This window comes from Monodelphis domestica, chromosome 1 (assembly GCF_027887165.1).
Source record: "Monodelphis domestica isolate mMonDom1 chromosome 1, mMonDom1.pri, whole genome shotgun sequence".
Classification (NCBI taxonomy): domain Eukaryota; kingdom Metazoa; phylum Chordata; class Mammalia; order Didelphimorphia; family Didelphidae; genus Monodelphis; species Monodelphis domestica.
Genome location: NC_077227.1, coordinates 318214920 through 318236989, shown reverse-complemented (window position 1 = coordinate 318236989; position 22070 = coordinate 318214920). Strand labels below are relative to the sequence as shown.

The 22070-nt window shown below is 40.9% G+C and overlaps 1 protein-coding gene across 2 annotated transcripts; it reads right to left on the bottom strand.

Moving 5' to 3' along the window:
* Window positions 1–773: 773 nt before the first annotated feature.
* ATP5MJ (ATP synthase membrane subunit j) lies at window positions 774–8013 on the bottom strand. Of its 2 annotated transcripts, none has more exons than XM_007473481.3 (4): window positions 7716–8013; window positions 2937–3060; window positions 1980–2003; window positions 774–1186 (listed from the first exon to the last, which is right to left on the bottom strand). In XM_007473481.3, exons 1-4 carry the CDS (start codon window positions 7716–7718, stop codon window positions 1149–1151), a joined length of 189 nt encoding a protein of 62 aa, XP_007473543.1. In that variant the 5' UTR covers window positions 7719–8013; the 3' UTR covers window positions 774–1148. The 2 variants fall into 2 exon arrangements, with proteins under 2 accessions (XP_007473543.1, XP_007473542.1); XM_007473480.2 differs by lacking the exon at window positions 7716–8013 and adding an exon at window positions 3280–3383.
* Between the last annotated feature and the right edge of the window lie 14057 nt (window positions 8014–22070).

The following is a 22070-nucleotide window of genomic DNA, read 5'->3' as shown; positions in this document are numbered from 1 at the left end:
AAACTTGCTGCCAATCTCCTGATAAAAAGATGATGGACTCAAGAAGAGTGATATACTTTTTTTAACCCTTACCTTCTGTCTTAGAATCTGTGTATTGGTCCCAAGGCAGAAAAGCAGTAAGGGCTAGGCATTGGGGGTGGGTTAGTGACTTGCCAAGGGTCACACAACTAGAAAGTGTCTTGGGTTCAGATCTGAACAAGATATTTTAGCAAATGTTTTTTAAATGGTGAGAAATTGAGGTTTTGTATTTCTACCTCTCTCAACAGAGAGGAAGACAAATGGGAGAGAGAGGTCTGTACTTAAAAAAGTTTTTTTAATTGCAGTACATTGATAAACATAAATATTGGTTGGCTTTAACTGTAGTCTTGTCACAATTTGGAAGGGGATGTGGGAAATGATCAATGCAAACAAAAGTATCAACAAACTTTAAGATAAAAAGATTAAGTTGTTATTGAATATTATATTCATTTAGTTCATAAAAACAAAAGAAAGTCTTGTAATCCTGGATGGCATAGCAAATGCTTATTTCCACTTTAACATTTAAATGTCTTCTATATTAGCTAAAAGGCAATTGAAAGATATGTGTGTATATATATATATATATGTATCTATCTATTTCAGATTTATCATGGGAAATGAGATTTTTGTGTTCATTTTTTTTTGTTTGGCCAGTTAAACAATCTTCTGATAAATTTGATCCCTCTTCAAATCTTTAAGACTGAATTTTATTAGAAACTCAATTATTGAGTCCTGGAATAAACTTTATCACCAAGTTTTAAGTAAATCAAATATTTATTGAAATCACTCAGCTCTTCCAGACTTACATAAATTTGATAGTTTCAAAATTTTTAATAATTTTATTTGAGAGGCAATTACAGTCAATCCACCAGATGCATTACAAAACAAATACTAAAGTTGCAATGTATACATATATCAAAGTGGTATGGACCAGATAAAACAAAAAAGGGTATGATACTTCAATTGAACTGAATCATAATAATCGTCTTCCATGTATGACTTTATTTCATATGAACAAATATCTAAAAGTTAACATGGGAAATTGGTGAATTCCTGCTCCTATTATTAAATGCCCAGATTTGCAGCTAGCCTGATGTTTCATATTATGCATAATCCCAAAGTAAATCCAGTTAATGATGTCCATGAGCAGGAGCAGCTGCATCTGCACCTTTGAAAACAAAAATTTGAGAAATTGTACTGTAATTTAGAAAGATAATACAAATGATATAGACCTCAATTTACTCATAAAGGTGGTAAAGATCAAAGTAACAGAAAATAAAAATGTCAATTTCTTTTTAGAAAAAATCAAGTTTTATATCAATTTCAAAATTATTGTTTTTACAAAAACACTTCACCATATAAATTTACCTTTGTGAGATAATCAGAGTAATAAAATAGTAAAGACCAAATAAAACCATTTCAATTTATCCAGCTCCTTTGCAAAGTTTCTTTTTCTCTTTTTGCTACTAAAACAATATTTGAAGTTCAAACAATTTCAAACCTTTTTATCTGTGGGAAATTATATGGAAAAGATAAAATATTCAGGATCTATCTTTAAGCAGATGGGTGTGGGTTTTTATCACTGAGTTTTTGAATTAAATATGCTTCATTACCAGTATTTTCATTAAATATGAAAGTATGGTCAAACAACTGCTTTGAGCTCCCCCTACTGCTGTTAAGTAACAAAGACTTTGGCTACCATTCAAATTACTATGTAATTTTCTTCTATAGTTTCAAAGAAAATGTTTAGGACATACATAGCAAAAATTGCTTTGCGAATTCTACTTTACTACAACTACATATACAACTCAAATATGATATTCTAAAATATTCTTTGTGCTACATATATACATATATATTTATTTTTTAGAACCAACAATGTACCAGATGTTTCTACAGTATTAAAAATGTATTTTAAGAAAAGCAACCCATCTCTGTCTCCCCTTCCCTAAAAGACTTACCTTTCAAGGCTCTGGCTCTTTTATCTAAAAATTAGAAGAATATATTATTAGTCTTTGTTGTAAGCTATTAAAAAATTTTTTTTCTCCCACTTAATAATATGCTACACAATTTAAAATCTTAGACATACTACTCAAGAATTATTTTGAATGATATCTGATTAAGAGCTTCATTGCCCAATGTACATCTAAAAATACTATAGATAGTTTCCACAATCCCATTCAATTTGGTTTTCCTAAGATTCCAAAACAGAAAAACCAGAAAATACTACAAAAAATACTTTGCAAATCTTGTATTTAAAAGGTTTACTGGACTCAGGAACTTCCTAGATCTTTGGTCCTGAGTAAGTCACTTAACCCCTTTTGACCAGTCCTTATCACTCTTCTGACTTGGAACCAATATACAGTACTGATTCTAAGACTGAAGGTAAGGGTTTAAGAAAAAAAAAAAAGGTTATGCCTTCTTCACTCCTGGTTAACCCACATTCAATACTTTAAAGGTTTTTTATAAGTTTAAAGGTGTTTAAACACATGATGTTTTCCAACATAATGTTTAAGACAGATACACTTGTCCAATATGCTAAATAAATTAGTTTTTAAATAGGGCAGCTTGGGGATGCAATAGATATAGAGCACTGGGCATCAAATCAGAAAGGCACATCTTTCTGAATTAAAATCTGGCCTCAGGCTCTTACTAGCTTTGTGACCCTGGGCAAATCACTTAACCCTATTTGCTTCAGTCTCCACATCTGTAAAATGATCTGGAGAAGCAAATGGTAAAACTACTCTAGTATTTTTGTCAAGAAAATCCTAAATGGGATCAGAAAGAATTCCTATTTAAATTGAATCTAAAAGAAATGACTAAAATCAAGGTTTGGGTGGGAATTTTGCCAGTTGCTAACTCCTGACAATAATCTTTTTCTCCTTTCACCTCCCAGGAACCAAACAAAATGAACTTACCAGCACTTCTGATTTTGTAAACAATGAACCCCATCAAACCCATTCCTACCCAGATTTCTTGGTAAACCTGGGTGTAGTAGGGCTTCAGTGGAATCCAAACATGTTTCACCAAATTCTGATAAAGCTGAAAATTAATAACAATAAAATTTGGGCATTTCACATTACTAAAGTTCATATTATTAATTCAATAAGAATTTATCAAGCATTAGTGGCCCTTTTTCCTCACTGTCCCCATTCACCAAATGCCATACTTTCTCCTCTCTAATTCAGGGTTTCAAATCCTCTCCACTCTCATAAGAATCAGGTCTAGCTCTGCCTCTTTCATAGAAACTTCCATGCTCACCCCCATTGTTCCTGCTTCTAAATTTTCAATCGTTCTTCAAACCTCTATCGTCTATACTGGTAGTTAGTACATACAGTCTTACATTATTGTTTCACAGAATTGTACATAACATTCCAGAATCAGAAGGGGCAGATCACTGAAGTATTTATTGTCTAAACTCTAACCGGGGTCATGAATCCTACTTCAAATACTCTGGATTATGGCTCGACTAGGAAGAATACCAGGAAGGATAGTAATTCATAATGGAAAGAGTCCTGGATTTAGGGTGAAAGAACTTGGGTTTTCTACTCTGGTGATCCTACCAGTTCTTGGTCAAATATCTTAACCTTTTCTAGGTTTCAGCTACTTTCTCTATAAAACGAAAGATGCAAAAAATCTTTAAGATCCCTTTCTAGTTCTAAATCCTATGTTTACTATTTTTCTTGTTATAAAAAATATTTTTACTGAGGCAATCTAAGACTATAAGATTTTAATTGGGGGGGGGAGGTTCAGGTTTATTATTGCCTACTTTCTATTTAGGTTCCAGAACCCAATCCGGTTGTTTTTGTAACCTGATAACATCAAAAACTCTTAAAAGCAGATTAGTAATAGAAGTATCATAGGGTAACTCAGAGTAACTTTGACAAATGAGTATAACCTTGGTCAAATCACTTTTCTCTGGGTCTCAGGTTCCTCATTGTTAAATCAGGGGATTAGATAAGATTTTTCTTAAGATTCAAGTAAGATCTAACATTTTATGGCTCTGAAGTCCTGGGTGCCTCCTGTTTTTAGGCATGAAGTGAAGACAGCAAATAAAGGCATTATTTCTAGGTCATCTCCATGCCAGGCTGCCTGTCGTCTGGCTACTTCCAGCAAGAACCAGAAACTTGAGGAGGTGGTCCCACCCTTATACTCCCAGGGTTCTGATCCATGATTATTGAGTATTCTACCATATCTTACTGGTCTTAGGCCCCCTAACTACTTCACAGCCATCTCCATGCCATCCTGCTAGAAGTGTAACAATCCCCATCCCTCTTCGCACTCTAGCTATGAAAACAATAATCAAATCACCAGTACCAGTCCTACAAACAACTAATCAATCATTAGCCCCACTGGCTCTCACCATTCTCAGTCTCTTACCACCACTTCCCAACAGGGGCTAGTTTTTCCCCAATTACAAAGTAAGCTCCTTGAAAGCATTGGTTAGCTTTCTTGATTACATTTAAATCCCCAATTAAGCTCTTAATCTTTTTCCATTTATATATTCATATCTCCAAAATATTCCAATACTGACTCATCAAAGAAACTCAACTTTAAAAAAAATGCAAATAAGCTTTCCATTTAGTGCCACTCACATTTTAGTGTGAATTACTTTTATCAAATTGTTTGCTAACTTGATAGTTAAAACCACTTGCATTGTTGGTTTTGAGATTTGAGGGGGTGTTGATAGGGTAGATGGAGAAATAATTTTCAAACATTTCAGGGAAGACTTAACCCTAAGGAAAGAAAAGAAAGAGGTGGCCGCCTGGAGGTGGGGGATGGGGGAAAGAGGCAGAAAGTGCCAAAAAAAAACCCCAAAACCCGAAAACTCCTCTCCTTTGAGATTTTAAATAAAGAACTTGTGCTATCAAAAAAAAAATTCCCCCTGGAAATAAAAACACCTGATTCTCTAAGAGAATATGCAGCTGATGCCTATTGTAGAGCATATCACAAATTTTTCTATTGTTTTTTTTTTTAATCTTTTATTGAGCAGGAAAAAGTGGTATAGAACAGAATGAACCCTGGATCTGGAGTTGGGAGACCTAGTTCCCAGTATTCACCAGAAAGTCACCCAATTTCTCTTAAGCTTCAAGGACCTAATTTGTAAAATGAGAATAATCACACAACCTGCCTCACAGTTATGTGAAGAAAGCCTGTTAGCTATTACTGTTAGACATCATCATATGGCTGGCCCTCCGGAGTTTTTTTTCAGCCACCATCACTCACTATAATCTACTATAGCACAGGAAGCCACAATTTATTATTAGGAGCACCAAGGCTGGGAAAAATCATTTATCTTTGGTGCAGTGTATTATAGTAATTACAGGGTAGTGGAAGGACTTGTAAATAGAAGTCAGAAGACCTGGGTTTTAATCCCAATTCACTGTTTAACTTTAGGTAAGTCAACTCCCGCATTGGGCATCTCTTTTCTCTTTTAGTAAAATGAGTCAGACCAAATGATCCCACAATTCTAACACTCTAGGACTTATACAATCAACCCTCCACATGGCTGGATAAAAGCTATGCTTAGTGAAACCAAGTCACAATGAACATCTGTCACTCACTAGCAATTTGACAATAAAATATACTAGAACCAACTCAAGATTCTAGGATAACTGTAGAAAAAGAATCAGAACCTGTGATTTTACTGGTATTGGGAACTTCCAGATAAGAAAGTTCCCCCCAGCAACACAGGCCCATGAAGTCTCTGAAATATGTAGCCTCAGAACATTGTGAGGTTAGTGACTTGTGAAGGGTTACACAGTCAAGTCCAAGGTTTTACTTGAACCCAGGTCTTCCCAGATCCAAGGCAGGCATCTAATCTACTGTGCAGACTCTTTTTCAGCAAGTATGACTTTGAATATATGAGGTCAACTATTGTAGCATACCACTCTACCTATTTCTGATCAGTCTTTCCATTCAAAAAGTCCAACGGGACAAATATCCTCACTTTTTTGATAGGTGATTGTCATCCAGTTTTTTTTCCTTAGTCTTCATCTTTTTGAACTCTCTGCCACATCTGACCCCACTGACTGCTCTCTCCCTTCTTGACAGTCTCTCCTCCCAGTTTTTCTTCCTTCCAGGCTAACTGCTCTGATCTCCTTTATCACACAATTTCACCATAGGTATTCCTCAAGTCTGTGTTCTGGGCCCCTTTCCTTCTCATTTGTGTCCACTATTATTATTAGGTGAAAGAAGTCAATCATAAAATCAATTAAGAGTTGGAAGGTCATATAGTTCAACCCAAGAAAACTGAGACCCAGTAAAGTCAGTTGAATTGCCTAAGGTTATTAAGTAGTAAATTTCAGATATGGGATTTGAACCATGGTACTCTCATTCCAGTTCCAGTTCCAATGTCTTCCTCTTGTACAAGGCTGGATCCGAGTTAATGATGGAAGAAGCAGACACAACACTTATTACGTTGCTCTTGAATTAATAGAAGATATCCTTTGAGAAACATAAATTGTAGATCTAGGTCTTCCTCTAATCTATGTAATCTTGGAGGTTGTTTCAGACTCTGGATTTTAGATTCCTCCTTGTAAAAGGAGAGTCTTAACTTTCAATGACCCAAAGGCTACTATTTCAGGTTTGAAAAAGTTAGAAAGCACTCTCATCCCTTAGCTCTCCCATGATGCTCCTTTGCAGCCCCTCCCTTCTCATATTACTACTTCTGGTTCTCTTCCTTTTTCCTTTCCTTCTTTTTTTTCCCTTTTAAACATTATTTTATTCTGTCGTTTTCAAACATTATTCACTGGGGAAAAAAAAGATCATTTTCTTTTCCTCCCCCCCTCCCACCATCCCTCCCATAGCTGACCCAGGATTCCACTGGGTATCACATGTGTCCTTGTTCCGAACCCATTTCCATGTTTTTGGTATTTGCATTAGGGTGCTCATTTAGCGTCTCTCCTCAATCATATCCCCTCAACCCCTGTAGTCATGCAATTGCTTTTCCTCTGTGTTTTTACTCCCACTGTTTGTCCTCTGCTTGTGGATAGTGTTTTTTCTCCATGACCCCTGCAGATTGTTCAGGGATACTGCATACCTTTCCTTCTTTATACTCCTCTTCCTCTTCTGTGCCCCTATCTTCCTCCCCATTTCCTTCCTTCACCTCCTTGCCTCCTTCCCCCCTCTATCAACCTGCCTCACCTCCACATCACCTTGTTTTCCCCTCTTCCTATGCCGATTCCTCAAAGTCTTTCCTAGCCACCTGTCATGACCTTCCCCCTTTCTTCCTCTTCTTCCTACTCTTCACTTTCTTTACTCTTCCCTCCTTCAAACATCACTCCTCCCTTGTCAAAAAGGAAGCCCCTTGGACGCAAAGGGTTGTGATGTTTCTCACCTTTATGAGTTCAAATCCTGCCTAGGGACACTTAACAGCTAGGTGACCCAGGACCAGTAACTTAATCTGCCTACCTTTAAGAGAATAATCATAGCATGCACTTTCCAAGGTTGTGAGGGTCAAATAATAGCACACTTGTGCTTACTACACACACACACACACACACACACACACACACACGTGCTTATTATTGACATACCCACTCCCACCCCCATTCCCTCTCTCTCCCTCCTTCCCCAGGTCTTGAGAAGGGCTTCCTGCAGCGCAATCCGGCCCAGCGGCTTCCCCTACCCCTGAGGAGGATCCCCTCTCCCGGGCCTCAAACCGCGCCCACCCCGGGTGGGTTCCTTTCTCTCACCATGGTTGGTTTCTGCAAAGAAGGGCGGCACGCGGAAACCCAGGCCGGCAACCGAGGTCTGCGGAAGGCAGGGAAAGGTGACCCTAAAATCCGGAGGCTTGCGGGGAGTGCTGGGAAAATCGGCCCAGAGAGCGCCGGAAAGGGCGGAGCCTCCCCTTCGCCTCAGAGCACCGGCCTCCCGCTACAGCGTCCTCGCGCGGTATGCTTTGTCGCGGCAGGGCTCCGGGGAGCAGTAGTCCTGACTGGAGGGACGAGCAGGCACAGTTGAGACATCCGGAGTCAGAGAGCGGGGGCGGGAAGGCGGGCGGGGGGAGAGGCGTGCCAGCTCCTACCCTGGAGCTGGAAGAAGGAAGCGGGTGGGGACTTGCTAAAGACCAGGAATTTTGTTCAAGGTCCCAGCCAGGAGAGTCTTGCTCTGTCTCTCCTCTTCTCCTCTCCAGCCTTTTCTTTTTTCCTTTTCCTTTCTTTTCGAAATCCTTACCTTCTATCTTAGAATGGATACAAAGTCTCAGTTTCAAGGCAGAAGAGATGTAAAGGATAATCAATTACGGAATTGACTGGTCAAGGATCACACAGCTAGTGTCTGAAGCCTAATTTGAACCCAGGACCTTCCATCTCCAAGCCTGGCACCCTGTCCACTGAGCTACCTAACTGTCCCCAGAGGAGTGTTTTTTGAAGCCTCAGGAACACTATTTTATGTGGGAACCTTTACCTGTGCATCCTCCACCCCAGTTGCTATTGTCCTCCCTTCCTTCTTGTTAACTCATTCAGTCATAGCTGACCCCTTGTGACCCTATTTGGGGTTTTCTTGGCCAAAATACTGAAGTGGTCTGACATTTCCTCCTCCAGCTCATTTTGCAGATGAAGAAACTGAGACAAACAGGGTTAAATGACTTGCCCAGAGTCACACAACTAAGTCTGAGCCTAGATTTGAACTCAGGAAAAGGGAGGGTCTTCTTGACTCCAGGCCTGGTGCTTTATCCACTTTGCCACTTAGCTGACCTCTAGTTTACTTTGTAAGTAATTCGTTTTATAGACTTAAATATGTATTTGTTAGGCCCCTCCCTCCTCCTGCCACTCCACACACCTTAGAATATAAACTACTTGCAGGAAAGATTTTTTTTTTCATTCTTTGTATTTTTTATATTTCTCCCAAAGTCTAGCATAGTCCCTGCAACCTGGCAAGAGATTTAGTCAATACTTGTATAACTGACTGAGATCTGATCTTTTGACTTATTGCTTAGTAGATTTTAGGTATAAATTATGCTACACTATGCATTGATACATTATGTTACATATATTACATTACATATAACATACATAATTGAATACTATTTTATGCTCATACTATTCTATTCTAAAATTAAATTACTCTATAGTATATTGTTCTAATGACTGTGAACCTTTTAGAGCCAAGCCAGCTCCCTCCCCTCACCCACTTCCCCCTTATGGGGGGGAGAGGAAGCATTCCCATTGGCTGCTGGGCAGAAGGGCAGGGGAAGTGAGGAATGTCCTCAGACCCATGAAGAGGGGAAGGAAACAGCTCCATCCAGAATCCCTCTGGCTTTCTAGTAACAAACTGATGGGTGTGCCCACAGAGAGAGCTCTGCATGCCCTTTTTTTGTACACATGCCACAGGTTCACCATCATGGGTTTACACTATACCATACGACTCTATCCTACAAATCTGCTGTACCAAAGATCCTATCATCTTTGTTTCTACTAAGATTTGAGTTGCAGAACCAACAAGGGACAGAATGTAGCAATTTTCTTACTGGAAGCAACTTAGAAAATGAGCAAAAGTGTCTGTTTCACTGGAGTGGGTAGCCCTCAAAAAGGCCACACCAAGTAGTAGTGGTGCAAGCCAACAACAACCCTCTCCAACTGCTTGAGTTTTGAACCCCGACCAAAGCCAATTTTGAGACATCAACACCCTGCCTAAGCCAGCATGAGAGCACACCCACAAGTTCTAGGCCCCAGGGTCAGCAGATAGTAAGCCCCCTCCTTCCAACCTCAGTAACAGTCCACAGTGCACCTGGTCAGTGCAAGGCCAAGGGGAGACCCAGAGCCCCTGCCCAAAACTGAGGTCAGGCCCTAAACCCCAGAGCAAGGTAGCTGACAGTGAACTGGGTCCTGCAAGCCATTAGCAGGACCTGGAGGAGACTGAATCAGTAGTAGGAGGTGTCTTCCAGTACTCTTGGCTCACAGGCCATGGTGCTGCCTTGGAAGAACTGAAATTTGCAGAAATCCAAAACTAGAGTGGGGGGTAATAGAAAAATTGAAGAGAGTACCCTGAGAACAGAGCCCACCTTTAAGATAAAAATAAAAGTCAAGAAAAAGACTAATAAAATGACCAAACATTAAAAAATCACATCTAACTAGAAAATAATTATGGAGATAAGGAAAGAGCAAGGCACAAACTCAGAAGAGGGCAATGAAATCAAAGCAGCTACATGCTTCAAAGAATAATGGAAATTGATCTCAGACTCTGGAAGAGATCAAAAAGGCTTTAAAAAATCAAGAAAGAGAGGAACAAGAAAAATGGGGAAAAGAAATGAAAGCAATATAAGCTTAAACAGTATGTACCTAACAAGAAAAGGAGGCACCTAAAAATAACATTAAAAAAAAACTGAATTGATTAAATGGAAATAAGAGGTACAAAAATCCAAAGGAAAAAAAGAATATCTAGAAAATGAGGATTGGCTAAATGTAAAAGGAGGTTCAAAAATCCAGCAAAGAAAAGGAATTCTTGAAAACTAGAATTGGCCAAATGGAAAAGGTTTAAAAGCTCACTGAGAAAAATGATTCCTTAAAAATTAGAATAAGGTAAGGGGAAGCTAATGACTTCATGAGACACCAAGAAGCAATAAAAAAATCAAAAGAATAAAGAAAATAGAAGAAAATGTGAAGTATCTCACTGGAAAAACAATTGACCTGAAAATAGATGGAGAGGGACAATTTAAGAATTATTGGACTACCTGAAAGCTATGATAAAAAAAGCCTAAACATCATGTTGTAAGAAATTGTCAAAGAAAACTGCCCTTATATTCTTGAATAAGGGGGTAAATGAGAAATGGAAAAAAATCCATCAGTCACCCCCTGAAATAAATCTCCAAAAGGCAACTCCCAAGAATATTATAAACAAATTTCAGAGCTCTTAGGCTAAGGAGAAAATGTTCAAGCAGCCATAAAGAAATAATTTAAATATCATGAAGTCACAATCAGGATTACAGAAGATTTAGCAGTTTTTATAAAGGATTGGAATATGATATTCTGGAAAGCAAAGGAACTAGATTTACAAGAATTAGCTACCCAGCCAAACTGATTATTTTTCAAGAGGAAAAAATGGTCATTTAATCAAACAGAAGATTTCTAAACATTCCTGATGAAAAGAACAGACTGGAATAGAAAATTTGATAGTGAAATATAAGACTCAAGAGAAGCATAAAAAGGTAAACAAGAAAGAGAAAATTTATAGGATTCAATAATGTCAAACTATTTATATTCCCATATGGGAAGATAATGCTTTTAACTCTGAAAAAGTTTATCATTATTAGGGCAGTTAGAAAGAGTGTACATAGAGGGTACATGAATAAGTTGACTAAGATGATATGACATTTAAAAAAATCATGGAATTAAAGAGGATTGCACTGAGAGAAAACGGAAGGGAGAGATAGAATTGGGTAAACTATCTCACGTAAAGAGGTGAGAAAAAATTGCAGTGGAGGGAAGGATGTGGGTGACGATGGGAAATGCTTAAACTTTACTCTTATCAGAATTGGCTTAGAGAAGGAATAACACCATATTAATTTGTACATAGAAATCTATCTTGCCCTGTAGAGCAGGAGAGGAATAAGAAAAAGGGTGGGTAATGAAAAAGGGAGTAAAATAAGGGAGATAGATGGTGCTTAAAAGCAAAACACTTGTGAGGAGAGACAGTGAAAGGAGAGAGGAAAAAACAGGATAAAAAGGGGAAAATAAGATGGAGGGGCAGGTTGGATTCATAACAGTGAGTGGGGCATAATCTGTGTCTTTCTCCTAAGTGTTTTTTAAGCCTTTTTAGCTAGTACCCCAATATTTTCAAGAACCCAGCTAGGAATTAGTCTTTCTCCTCAGAATTAGAATACCCAGTTCTCTAGAACAAAACCTTTGGTTTGTCTACTTTGATTTTCAAAGACCTTGAAATGTATCTGGAGACAAAGAGTAGTCATCAGAGGGTAATTTACAACTCAGTAACTTCCTTATCTTTTGAAGGTGTCACCTTGTCAAAGGATTTCATGTTTCCTTTACATATGTATATGTTTCCTTTACATATGTATGCTTTGTTACATCTTTGAATTTATTTATTTTTTTAAAACATTTTTTAATTTGGTCATTTTCATACATTGTTCATTGGAAACAGATCATTTTCTTTTCCTCCCCCCCAACCTCCCCCCCCCCTTTCCCTAGCCAACACATCTGGGTATCACATGTGTCCTTGCTCTGAACCCATTTCCTTGTTGTTTGTATTTGCATTAGGGTACTCATTTAGCATCTCTCCTCTATCATGTCCCCTCAACCTCTGTAGTCAAGCAGTTGTTTTTCCTCGGTGTTTTTACTCCCTCAGTTTGTCCTCTGCTTGAGGATAGTTTTTTTTTTTTTCCTCGTAGATCGCTGCAGGTTGTTCAGGGACATTGTAAAGCCATTACTGGAGAAGTCCATTACGTTCTCTTGTACCACAATGTGTCAGTCTCTGTGTACAATGTTCTCCTGGTTCTGTTCCTCTCACTCTGCATCACTTCCTGGAGGTTGTTCCAGTCTCCATGGAATTCCTCCGCTTTATTATTCCTTTTAGCACAATAGTATTCCCTCACTAATATATACCACAATTTGTTCAGCCATTCTCCAATTGAAGGGCATCCCCTCATTTTCCAATTTTTGGCCACCACATCTTTGAATTTATTTACTGTTCTTCAAACCCTACTCTGGAGGACTTGATTCTGAATCTGACAAGAACAAAGGATGGGGGGAGGGAAATGGGAGGGAAGGTTTCTGGGATTAGGTAGGGATTCTATAAACTGGTCCTTTGAATTAAATGTATTGGCATTCCTTAAACACCCAAAGCTGGTCTTTTGGAATAGAAAAATAAACTGTGGCTTCTCAACTCTGAGATTGTGAATTCATTACAGTGGTAGGGGGTCCACTGTTTGTGACCCAATTCCACTCACCTAGAAAAATTATTAGCATAATTGACAATATAAATAACACAACAGAAATCACATCCTTACCTCAGTAGATACAGAAAATGCTTTTGACAAAATACAACATCCATTTCCTTTAAAAACACAAGAAATGAGGGCAGTTAAGTGACTCAGTAGATTTGGAGCCATACCTAGAGATGGGAGGTCCTGGGTTCAAATTTGGACTCAGGTACTTCATAGCTATGTGACTCTAGTAGTGGTAGTCTCTCGATGACGGAGAATGACTATTGTCTTTGTGCATTATCATCTATTGATGTACCCTCATGTGGCTTTGAAGTCCAAAGACTGAGGCGCAAAGTTTGTGGAACATGGGCATGGAATGCCAGTTTTTATGGGAGGTGCTGCTGTGGCCTGGTGTCAGCTTTCATGGGCAATGGCAAGACATCAACGTCGTTCATCTTCAAAGGTGGTGGCGGCATGGTGAATGTGGGTTCGCCAGCTGCTTCTGTCAGAGGCAGCGAGTTCTAGTTGCTTTGGTGTAATGCCAGCCCACTTCAAGTTTGACTTTAGCTGATCCTTGTATCTTTTCTTTGGTCGGCCTTGTTTCCTGAGTCCAGCTGACAGTTCACCATAGAATACCTGTCTTGGTATTCACTGTGGGTCCATGTGGATGACGTGTCCAGACCATCGTAGCTGGGTCTTGAGGACCATGATTTCGATGCTGGTGAAGTTGGCTCTGTCGAGGACTTCCTGGTTGGTGATTCAGTCCTGCCATCAGATCCTCATGATTGACCGGAGGGAGCGTTGGTGGAATTCCTCCAGCTGTTTCATGGGCTTTCGGTACAGTGTCCATGTCTCACAACCGTACAGGAGCGAGCTGAGGACCACTGCGTTATACACTTTGAGCTTCGTCGCAGTGCTTACACCTCTGTGTTGGAGGACTTTGCAACACAGCTGCCCAAATGCCTGGCTGGCCTTTTGGATCCTGGCATTGATCACATGGTCTAGGGACCCATCGTTGGCGATGGTGCTGCCCAGGTACTTGAAAGTGTTGACATTAGAAAGCTGCGTGCTGTCGATTGTAATGCACAGCTGGTTAGCTGGTTTCCCTGGTGCAGGTTGAAACGGTACCTCTGTTTTGCTGAGGCTGATGGTCAGGCCAAACAGTTTTGTTGCGGTAGAGAACCCGTGCACAATGGTTTGAAGACGATTTTCTTGGTGGGACATGAGAGCACAGTCATCTGCGAAGAGAGCTTCCAGGATGAGTCTCTCTGTTGTCTTTGTTTTTGCAGTCAGGCGGCGAAGGTCGAATAGTAAGCCATCCAGGCGGTATTTGATGTAGACGCCCAGATTTAGATCCATCACAGCATGTCGTAATACTTGGGTGAAGTATAGGTTGAATAGCACTGGAGGGAGGACACAGCCTTGTTTCACACCATTGCAGATGTTGAAGCGATCTGAAGTCTCTCCACCAGATAGGACTTCCCCTGTCATGTGGACATGAAAGAGCTGGATCAGTTTGACGAATTTTGCTGGAGAGCCGAGCTTGCTAAGGATCACCCACAATGCGTCCCTATTCACTGTGTCAAATGCCTTTGTCAGGTCTATGAAGACAATGTAGAGACTCAGGTTCTGCTCAAGGCATTTTTCCTGCATTTGCCTTACCGTGAAGACCATGTCGATGGTGCTGCGATCTGGTCGGAAGCCACATTGTGATTCAGGCAGGTTCTGCTCTGAGATAGATGTCAGGAGTCTGTTGAGTATGACACGGGCGAGGATCTTTCCAACAGTGGAGAGTAGTGAGATGCCTCTGTAATTGTCACAGGCTGCTCGCGCGCCTTTGTTTTTGTATAGGGCTACGATGGAGGCATCTCTGAGTTCTGGGGGCATGTCTTCCTCTTCCCATATGCTGGTCAGCACTATGTGGAATGCCTGGAGTGTCTTTCCATTTAAGGCCTTGTACACCTCAGTTGGGATCCCATCTTTACAGGGTGCCTTGCCTGCACTCATTTGTTTAATGGCTTTTTGGACTTCCTCTATTGAAGGAGGGACATCAAGTTGTTCAATGGTGCGGTTTTGGAGGCTCTGGTCAAGGGCGCTTTGGTCGACTGAAGAGGGTCAGTTGAGAAGCTGACTGAAGTGTTCTTTCCACCTGTTGCTGATGCCTTTTTTATCTTTTATGAGAGTGCCACCGTCAGAGGATAGCAAGGGAGTGGTGGTGGGTTTTAATGGCCCATAGACAGTCTTGACGGCACTGAAAAATTGTAGTTTTTCGTATCAGCAAAGCGCTGGATTTCTTCTGCCTTTTTTTCCCACCATCGGTCTCCTGATCTCACACTGCACCGTGACTTGGAGAGACTTGAATCTGTCCTTTTTAGGAGCAGAGTTTGGGTTATTTTGCCACTCCATAAAGGCTTTGTTTTTTTTGCTCAATAGGTCTTCAATAGCAGTGTTGTTCTCCTCGAACCAGTCCTGGTGGTTGCGTTGTTTGGGGCCCAGGACTGCCTTTGATCTTTCCTTCACTGCGTCTCTGAACTGGTTCCATTTCTCAGTTGAGCTTCCAGTGAGTGGTCCCTTGGCAGACAGCTTGTTGTCCAGGCAGGACTGGAATGTTTGCAAATAAGATGGATCTCTAAGACAACTCATGCTGTAAAATGCGCGAACTGTCTGGGTCTGTTTTGGATGGTGAGGCGCAATGCGCATTTGAAGAGTCACTCTAACCAATCGGTGATCTGTCCAGCATTCAGCTCCTCTCATGGCTCTGGTGATCTGTACATCCTGGATGTCTCACCGGCGTACAATGATGTAGTCAATGAGATGCCACTGTTTTGATCATGGGTGCATCCACGTTGTTTTATATTTGTTCACCATTCTGAACACAGTGTTCATGATGGTGAGTTTGAACTCTGAGCATTTGCTGAGTAGCAGTAGGCCGTTGTTGTTCATTTTGCCCACGCCGTGTTTGCCGAGCACTCCTTTCCATCTTTCATGGTCCTGGCCAACCCAGGCGTTGAAGTCTCCCAGTAGTATCAGCTTGTCATTTGTGGGCACTGAGTGCAGGATGGTACTCAGGTCAGAGTAGAACTGCTCGATGTGCTGCTCAGTGTAGGGGCATATGCACTGATGATTGTGGCATATGGGTCTTTGCTGAGAGGTAAACGGATCTTCATGAGTCTCTCGCTGATGCCCACAGGCAAGTTTGGCAGCTGTTTGAGCAAACTGGTCTTGATAGCCAGGCCAACACCGTGGATTCTGTCTTCATTTGTGGCTCTACCTTTCCAGAAGAAGGTGTATCCAGTGGTGGGTTCGCTGAGTGATCCCTCTTCTGGTAAGCGTGTTTTGCTTAGGGCTGCGATGTCGATGTTATATCGCGCCAGTTCTTTACCAATTAGAGCTGTTCTTCTCTCAGGTTTTGGGGTATTCTCTCTGTCAAGTAATGTCCTGATGTTCCATGATCCTAGTAGGAGTTTCTTTATATTATGTTTTCTTTGATTTCAACCGCTTAAAGGGATGACCCGCCAGCCGCGGTGTGCTGACTGGGTGTTTGTAGGGCAGGCAATGTTTGGGACACCTTTTCTAGTCCCCTCCCTTGATTAGGGTGAGCAGTGCTGTCCTAGAGAGGGCTGTTCAGTCGCCTAGGATGCTGCCAAACGTCTCTGCTGCCCTACAGAGCCGAGTGACCACTGGTCCGTGGGCCGCCTACGTGCAGGATCATGACTACAACTGCCAGTGGTCACCTCCACCTGTTGCGTCGCCACTCCCCCATCGCCGCAGGTCTTGAAGAGGGTGGTCAGGGTTAGGATAGATGAGTGTGCACAAAGATACTTGTGCATGAAGGAGATTTAAGTGGAAAAGTCGTTGCACAGAGAAAGTCCCACTCTCTCGGCGTTGGAAGCCTGGGTCCAGTGGTACGAAAAGTCGTTACACCTGGAGACTTCCTCAGCTGCATTGGATGGCCGTGTTGTCTTTTGTGCTCCAACACGCCCTAAGCACTCCACAGTGCTTTGCTGCATCGCCATCTCAGCCGTTGAACCTTCTTATTGGTTTCTTCCACCTGTTCTGCCGAAGCAGTCTCTATGAGTCTATGTGACTGTAGGCAAGTCGATTAACCAACACTGCCTAGCCCTCACTGCTCTTTTGGCTTGGAATATTGATTCCAAGATGGAAGGTAGAGGTTTAAAAAAACAAACACCAGAAAGCATAGGAATAAAAGGACCTTTATTTGAAATGTGTTTGTCTTTTTAAACTTCTACCTTCCATCTTGGATAGAGAAAGAAAAATATGAACCAATTTAACTAATGAATATTGATACAAAAATTTCAAGTAAAATACTAGCAAGGAAATTGTAGTGATATATCAAAAGTGTTACACACTATGACCAGATAAGATTTATATAAGGAATGCAGGGCTGTTTCCATCTTAGGAAAACTATATTATTATCTCTCTGGATATAAAAAAAGCTTTTGACAAAATACAACACTTATTCCTCTGAAAAACACTAGAAAGCACCAGAATAAACGGAGCTTCCCTTAAAATGACAAGTAGTATCTATCTAAAAGCACAAGTAATTATCCATAATGAAGATAAGCTAGAAGCTTTCCCAATAAAATCAACAGTGAAGTAAGGTTAAGCAAGGATGCCCATTATTACCAACTACTATTCAATATTATACTACCAATACAAGATGAGTAGAAAAAAAGAAATGGAAGGTATTAGGATAGGCAATAAAGAAACAAAATGATCACTCTTCCCAAATGATATACTTAATCAATATTTAGAGAATCAATTAAAAAACTCATTGAGTGGGAAGCTAGGTGGCTCAAGTGGACTGAGAACCAGGTCTAGAGATGGGAGGTCCTGAGTGCAAATCTGCCTCAGACACATCTGAGCTGTGTGACTCTGGCCAAGTTACTTAATTCCTATTAATTCTTACCACTCCTCTGCTTTGGAATCAATGCATAATATTGATTCTAAATGGAAGGTAAGGGTTGAAAAAAAAGCAACTAGTTGAAACAATAACTTCAGCAGAGTTGCAGGACAGAAAATAAAGTCAATTAACTTATCAATATTTTTATATCTTACCAACAAAGTTCAACATCAAGAGAGGAAAAAATTCAATGGAATAACTGCAGACAACATAAATATTTGGAGTCTACATGCCAAGACAAACCCAGGAAATATATGAACACAAGTATAAAACATTTTTCACACAAATAAAGTCAAGATCTAAACAATTAAAAAATATTTATTGCTAATGAATAGGAGACAATATAATAAAAATGACAATTCTATATAAATTTTTACTTATTCAGCACCATTTCAGTAAAACTACCAAAAATTATTTTATAGAGCTAGGAAAAAAAAAACAAGAAAAAAATTCCTCTAGAAGAACAGAAGGTCAAGAATACAAAGGAAATTAATGAAAAAAATGTGAAGGAAGATGGCCTAGCCTCAACAAACCTCAAACTTATTACAAAGCAGTAATCATCAAAACAATCTGGTATTGCCCAAGAAGTATATTGGTGGATTATTTGAATGGTTTAGGTACATAATAAACATTAGTAAATGATAATAGTGATCTAGTAATTGATAAACTCAAAGATCTAAGCTTTTGGGATAAGAACTCACTTTGAGCAAAACTGCTAGAAAAACTGGAAAAAAGGTAAGGAATAAATAGAAACTAGGTATAGACCAGTACATACATCATATACCAAGATAAAGTCTAAGTGGATATATGATTTAGATTTAAAGGGTGATACTATCCCACTTTAGTCTCTAGAGAGTATGGCTTACAACTCAGCTCAATTCTAATATACATTTGGTCTTGCCAAATTTATGTCCAAATATGATGTCACTGCTTCATACATCTGTTTTGTTTTTTTTTCAGCTGATGCAAAAATGCCTGGATCCAAATCCTTTCATTTTAAATGGAAAACAAATCAAAGTGAAACCAACAGGACAAAGGCTCATTTTCTTAGGGCCAACTTGGTAAAAGAGAATTCTTTCCTTGCCTCTCATCTAAAAGCAACAATGAAGGAGTCAAGTGCAAGCAGTCAGAGAGAAATGGGAATGTCTGAGGCCACCCAAAGCCTTTCTAAAGAAACCTCCAGTTATGGGGAATTTATTTTGCAGTCATTTTTCAGTTCCATCTGACTTTAGGCTCCTTTAGGTTTTTCTTGACAAAGACAACAAAGAGCTTTGTCATTTTCTTCTCCAGCTCATTTTACAGATTAGGAAAGTGAAGACGACAGAATGAAATGACTTGACCAGGTGAAGAACCAGCTCCTATGCCCTTCCCTGACCCCTTCACCCCTAGACCCCCTGCAGGCAAGTCACCACAGCCCTGTAATACCCCTTCCCTGAACCCCTAGCGCCCCTGACTGAAGAACCAGTGACCACACCCTGGAATGTGCTAGGAACTGATAAGGACCCCAGCCCTAGGAGTTCCTGTTCACTCCCCCTAGCCCAGGAATTCCTGTGCACTCCCCCTACCACAAAAGTGTATAAAAAGCCTACAAGTCCCAGACTTGGGGCCAGCCATTTTTAGTGCTGAGCCCGAAACTGCAGTTTGGTTAATAAAACTCCCTTCTATGTGTTACATTGTTGGCTATTGTTTCATCTTTGGGATCATAACTGGGCACTTTATTGGGGGCTCATTCCGGGACCCCATGAAGAAAACAGAGTATGACCAACAGAGGGAGGACCCCTGTAACTGGGACAACTCGAGACAATGGGATCCAGAACATGCCACATCTCGGTGGAGGACAGTAGGCTCCGGTGAGTAGCCTTTGGAGGTATTGAATGAATGTGTGGAGAATGTTGTGTGAGAGTGTGGGGGTAAGGTCTCCTGAATCATCGACATATGGCTAAGTGGCTGACCACTGAATACTGGCCTGGGGGTTATTCCAGAAGGCCTATTGATAAATCGGACTGTAGCAGTCCAGCCCACAGTCATTATGGGGAGACAAGGAATGTGAGTGAGCACATGGCCATTCTGTGCATGGCAATGAATTTTATTGCCAGCATGGCTGAAGTTTAGGCGCGAAACCTTGCTTTCCTTTGTCCCACTCACCTGAGGATAATAACCCCACCTTCACCTTGTCATAAGTTGTATTATCCAATGGGGATACCCCAGGTAACTCATCCATATGTATTGAGGTATCATATAACTGTTCAATATGTATTGAGCTGGCAAGACTATAAATAAACAAGCTCCAGTAAGCTCCGCCCACTTGATCAGCATCCCCAGGTTTGGCAAGGAGCATCTTCTCCCCTGTCTCTCTCTCTCTTCTCTATCTTTCTCACTAAGCCCTGGTCTTTAGGCCAGGCCTGCCTTACTTCCTTTCTTTCTCCTAATGCTACCTAGCAACATCTACCTCCTTTAGTTTCTGATCTCCTTTCCTTCTGAGCTAGCTTTATCCTCTGACCAGCACGGTGTTAAATTGAGATCATTGGGTGGTTTTAGCCTGAATAATTACACTCAGTGGTCGGAGCTTAGCTGTGGCTCATACAAATAATATTTGTCTACTGACTCGGTTATTCACATCTCTAAAGTCGGCTCGTTCATGCCCTTCGCGGGATCAAAACTTCTACTCTATCTCTATCCTCTCTTTCTCCCCTTGCAGCCTCTCGCAGGTCGGGAACTGCACGGACTAATCCAGGAGAACTGCCCACCTATTTCTGAGTGTGGACTGGGAAAGTATGCAGTTCCTATTTCCCACAAGGGGACAGGTCAGAAATCCTGGGAAGCATGTGGACGAAGACTCCCTCTCCCTTGGATGGGCTGTGGAAAGGATCCGTCAGACTCCACTCCCTTAAGCAGGGTATTCTGGACAGCTGATTTTAGTGGAGTTAGGAGTGGTTAGAGGCCCCCCAGTATTTGTGGGGTTAGAGTCCCCACTGCAGGGGGTAGAGGCCCTTGCCCGGGGTTACAGTCCCCGGCTCCAGGTGGTTAGAGGCCCCAGTTGGAATTAAGGGTGATTAGAGGCCCCCGGTTGGAATTTGGGGTGGTTAGAGGCCCCCCAGTTGGAAGTAGGAAACTCAGTGGACACACTGGAGGAGGGGGTGCAGCTCCGGGGGAAACCTGGCCACACTATTTGTTTTTGGGACCACTCACCCCTAGCCCCTTCGGGTGAGTAGAGGAGCACATCCAACCCAACGTTCATATTTGTTGTGTCTGTCTTGACTGTCCAGTCAGTCACGTGTTGCCCTGTCTGCTTTTGTGTTGGGAAAAATTGACTCTAAAATAGCTTGGAAAAAAACTAATTTCTTTTTAATGTTGAATGACCATGTTGCACCTTCGATAAGCAAGAGGCATGGCCTATCCATGGCACCCTAAAATTGTAATGCCATCCCCTACTTGGGTGATGGCTGTGCTGGACTTCTCCCTTTTCAGTTTGGGAAGCCTCAGGTGTGGAGTAGCTACCAAGCCTGAGGTCTGAGCCAAATAGGGACTAGCTAACCCAATTAAGACAAAGGGAAAAGTTTCCTCACAGGCCCCTCCTGTTGGGAAGAGATCAAATCTAAGCAGCCTGATCGAAAATTCATTTGGGCTTTTTGTTTGTTTGTTTTGTCTGATTTCTCTCATGTTGCATAGCTGAGCAATATCCAGGAAAAAATGTGGAAATTGCTTTTTGAAACCCTAAATTCTAATGCCAGATGGCAATTGGACATATTTTGCAGGAAAGAGGGCATAATATGGACAGAAGCTCCTTACCTTTTAGTTTTATCTCAGTTCTCCAAACTCTACTCTTTGCTTGGATTTTAAGGCAAGGGCCCACTGAGAAATCCAGGCAGAGATGAAAGAAAAAAAAAGGAAAACCGGGAAGCCATCAATTCATTGATCAGATCTGCCTTTCTCCTCTGCTGCAGGGAGGAAGAGGGTTGATTCTGGGCAGAAAGACAACTAGTGAGACCCTGGTCTTGCCTTTTACTCCACAGTCAGAGGCACTTTTTGAGATTAATTCTAAGGGTTGATACATGCAACTTCGGAGGATTGCTAATTATTTTGATATGGTATAAATGTAATTTCATGTATTGTGGTAACTGTTTGTCAGTTAAATGTAAAATGTTAGCCAGATTTTATTGAACACAAAAACTCATGGTTAGAAGTTTGTTTTGTTAGATCTTGCAATGCATAATGGTTTAAGTGAATTTAAGAATTGTCTAAATGTGA

Coding starts and splice junctions, on each gene's coding strand:
- ATP5MJ (XM_007473480.2), bottom strand. Junction 2,004..2,936: donor TTACAAAATCAGAAGTGCTG/GTAAGTTCATTT, acceptor TCTAATTTTTAG/ATAAAAGAGCCAGAGCCTTG. Junction 1,187..1,979: donor AAGAGCCAGAGCCTTGAAAG/GTAAGTCTTTTA, acceptor TTGTTTTCAAAG/GTGCAGATGCAGCTGCTCCT.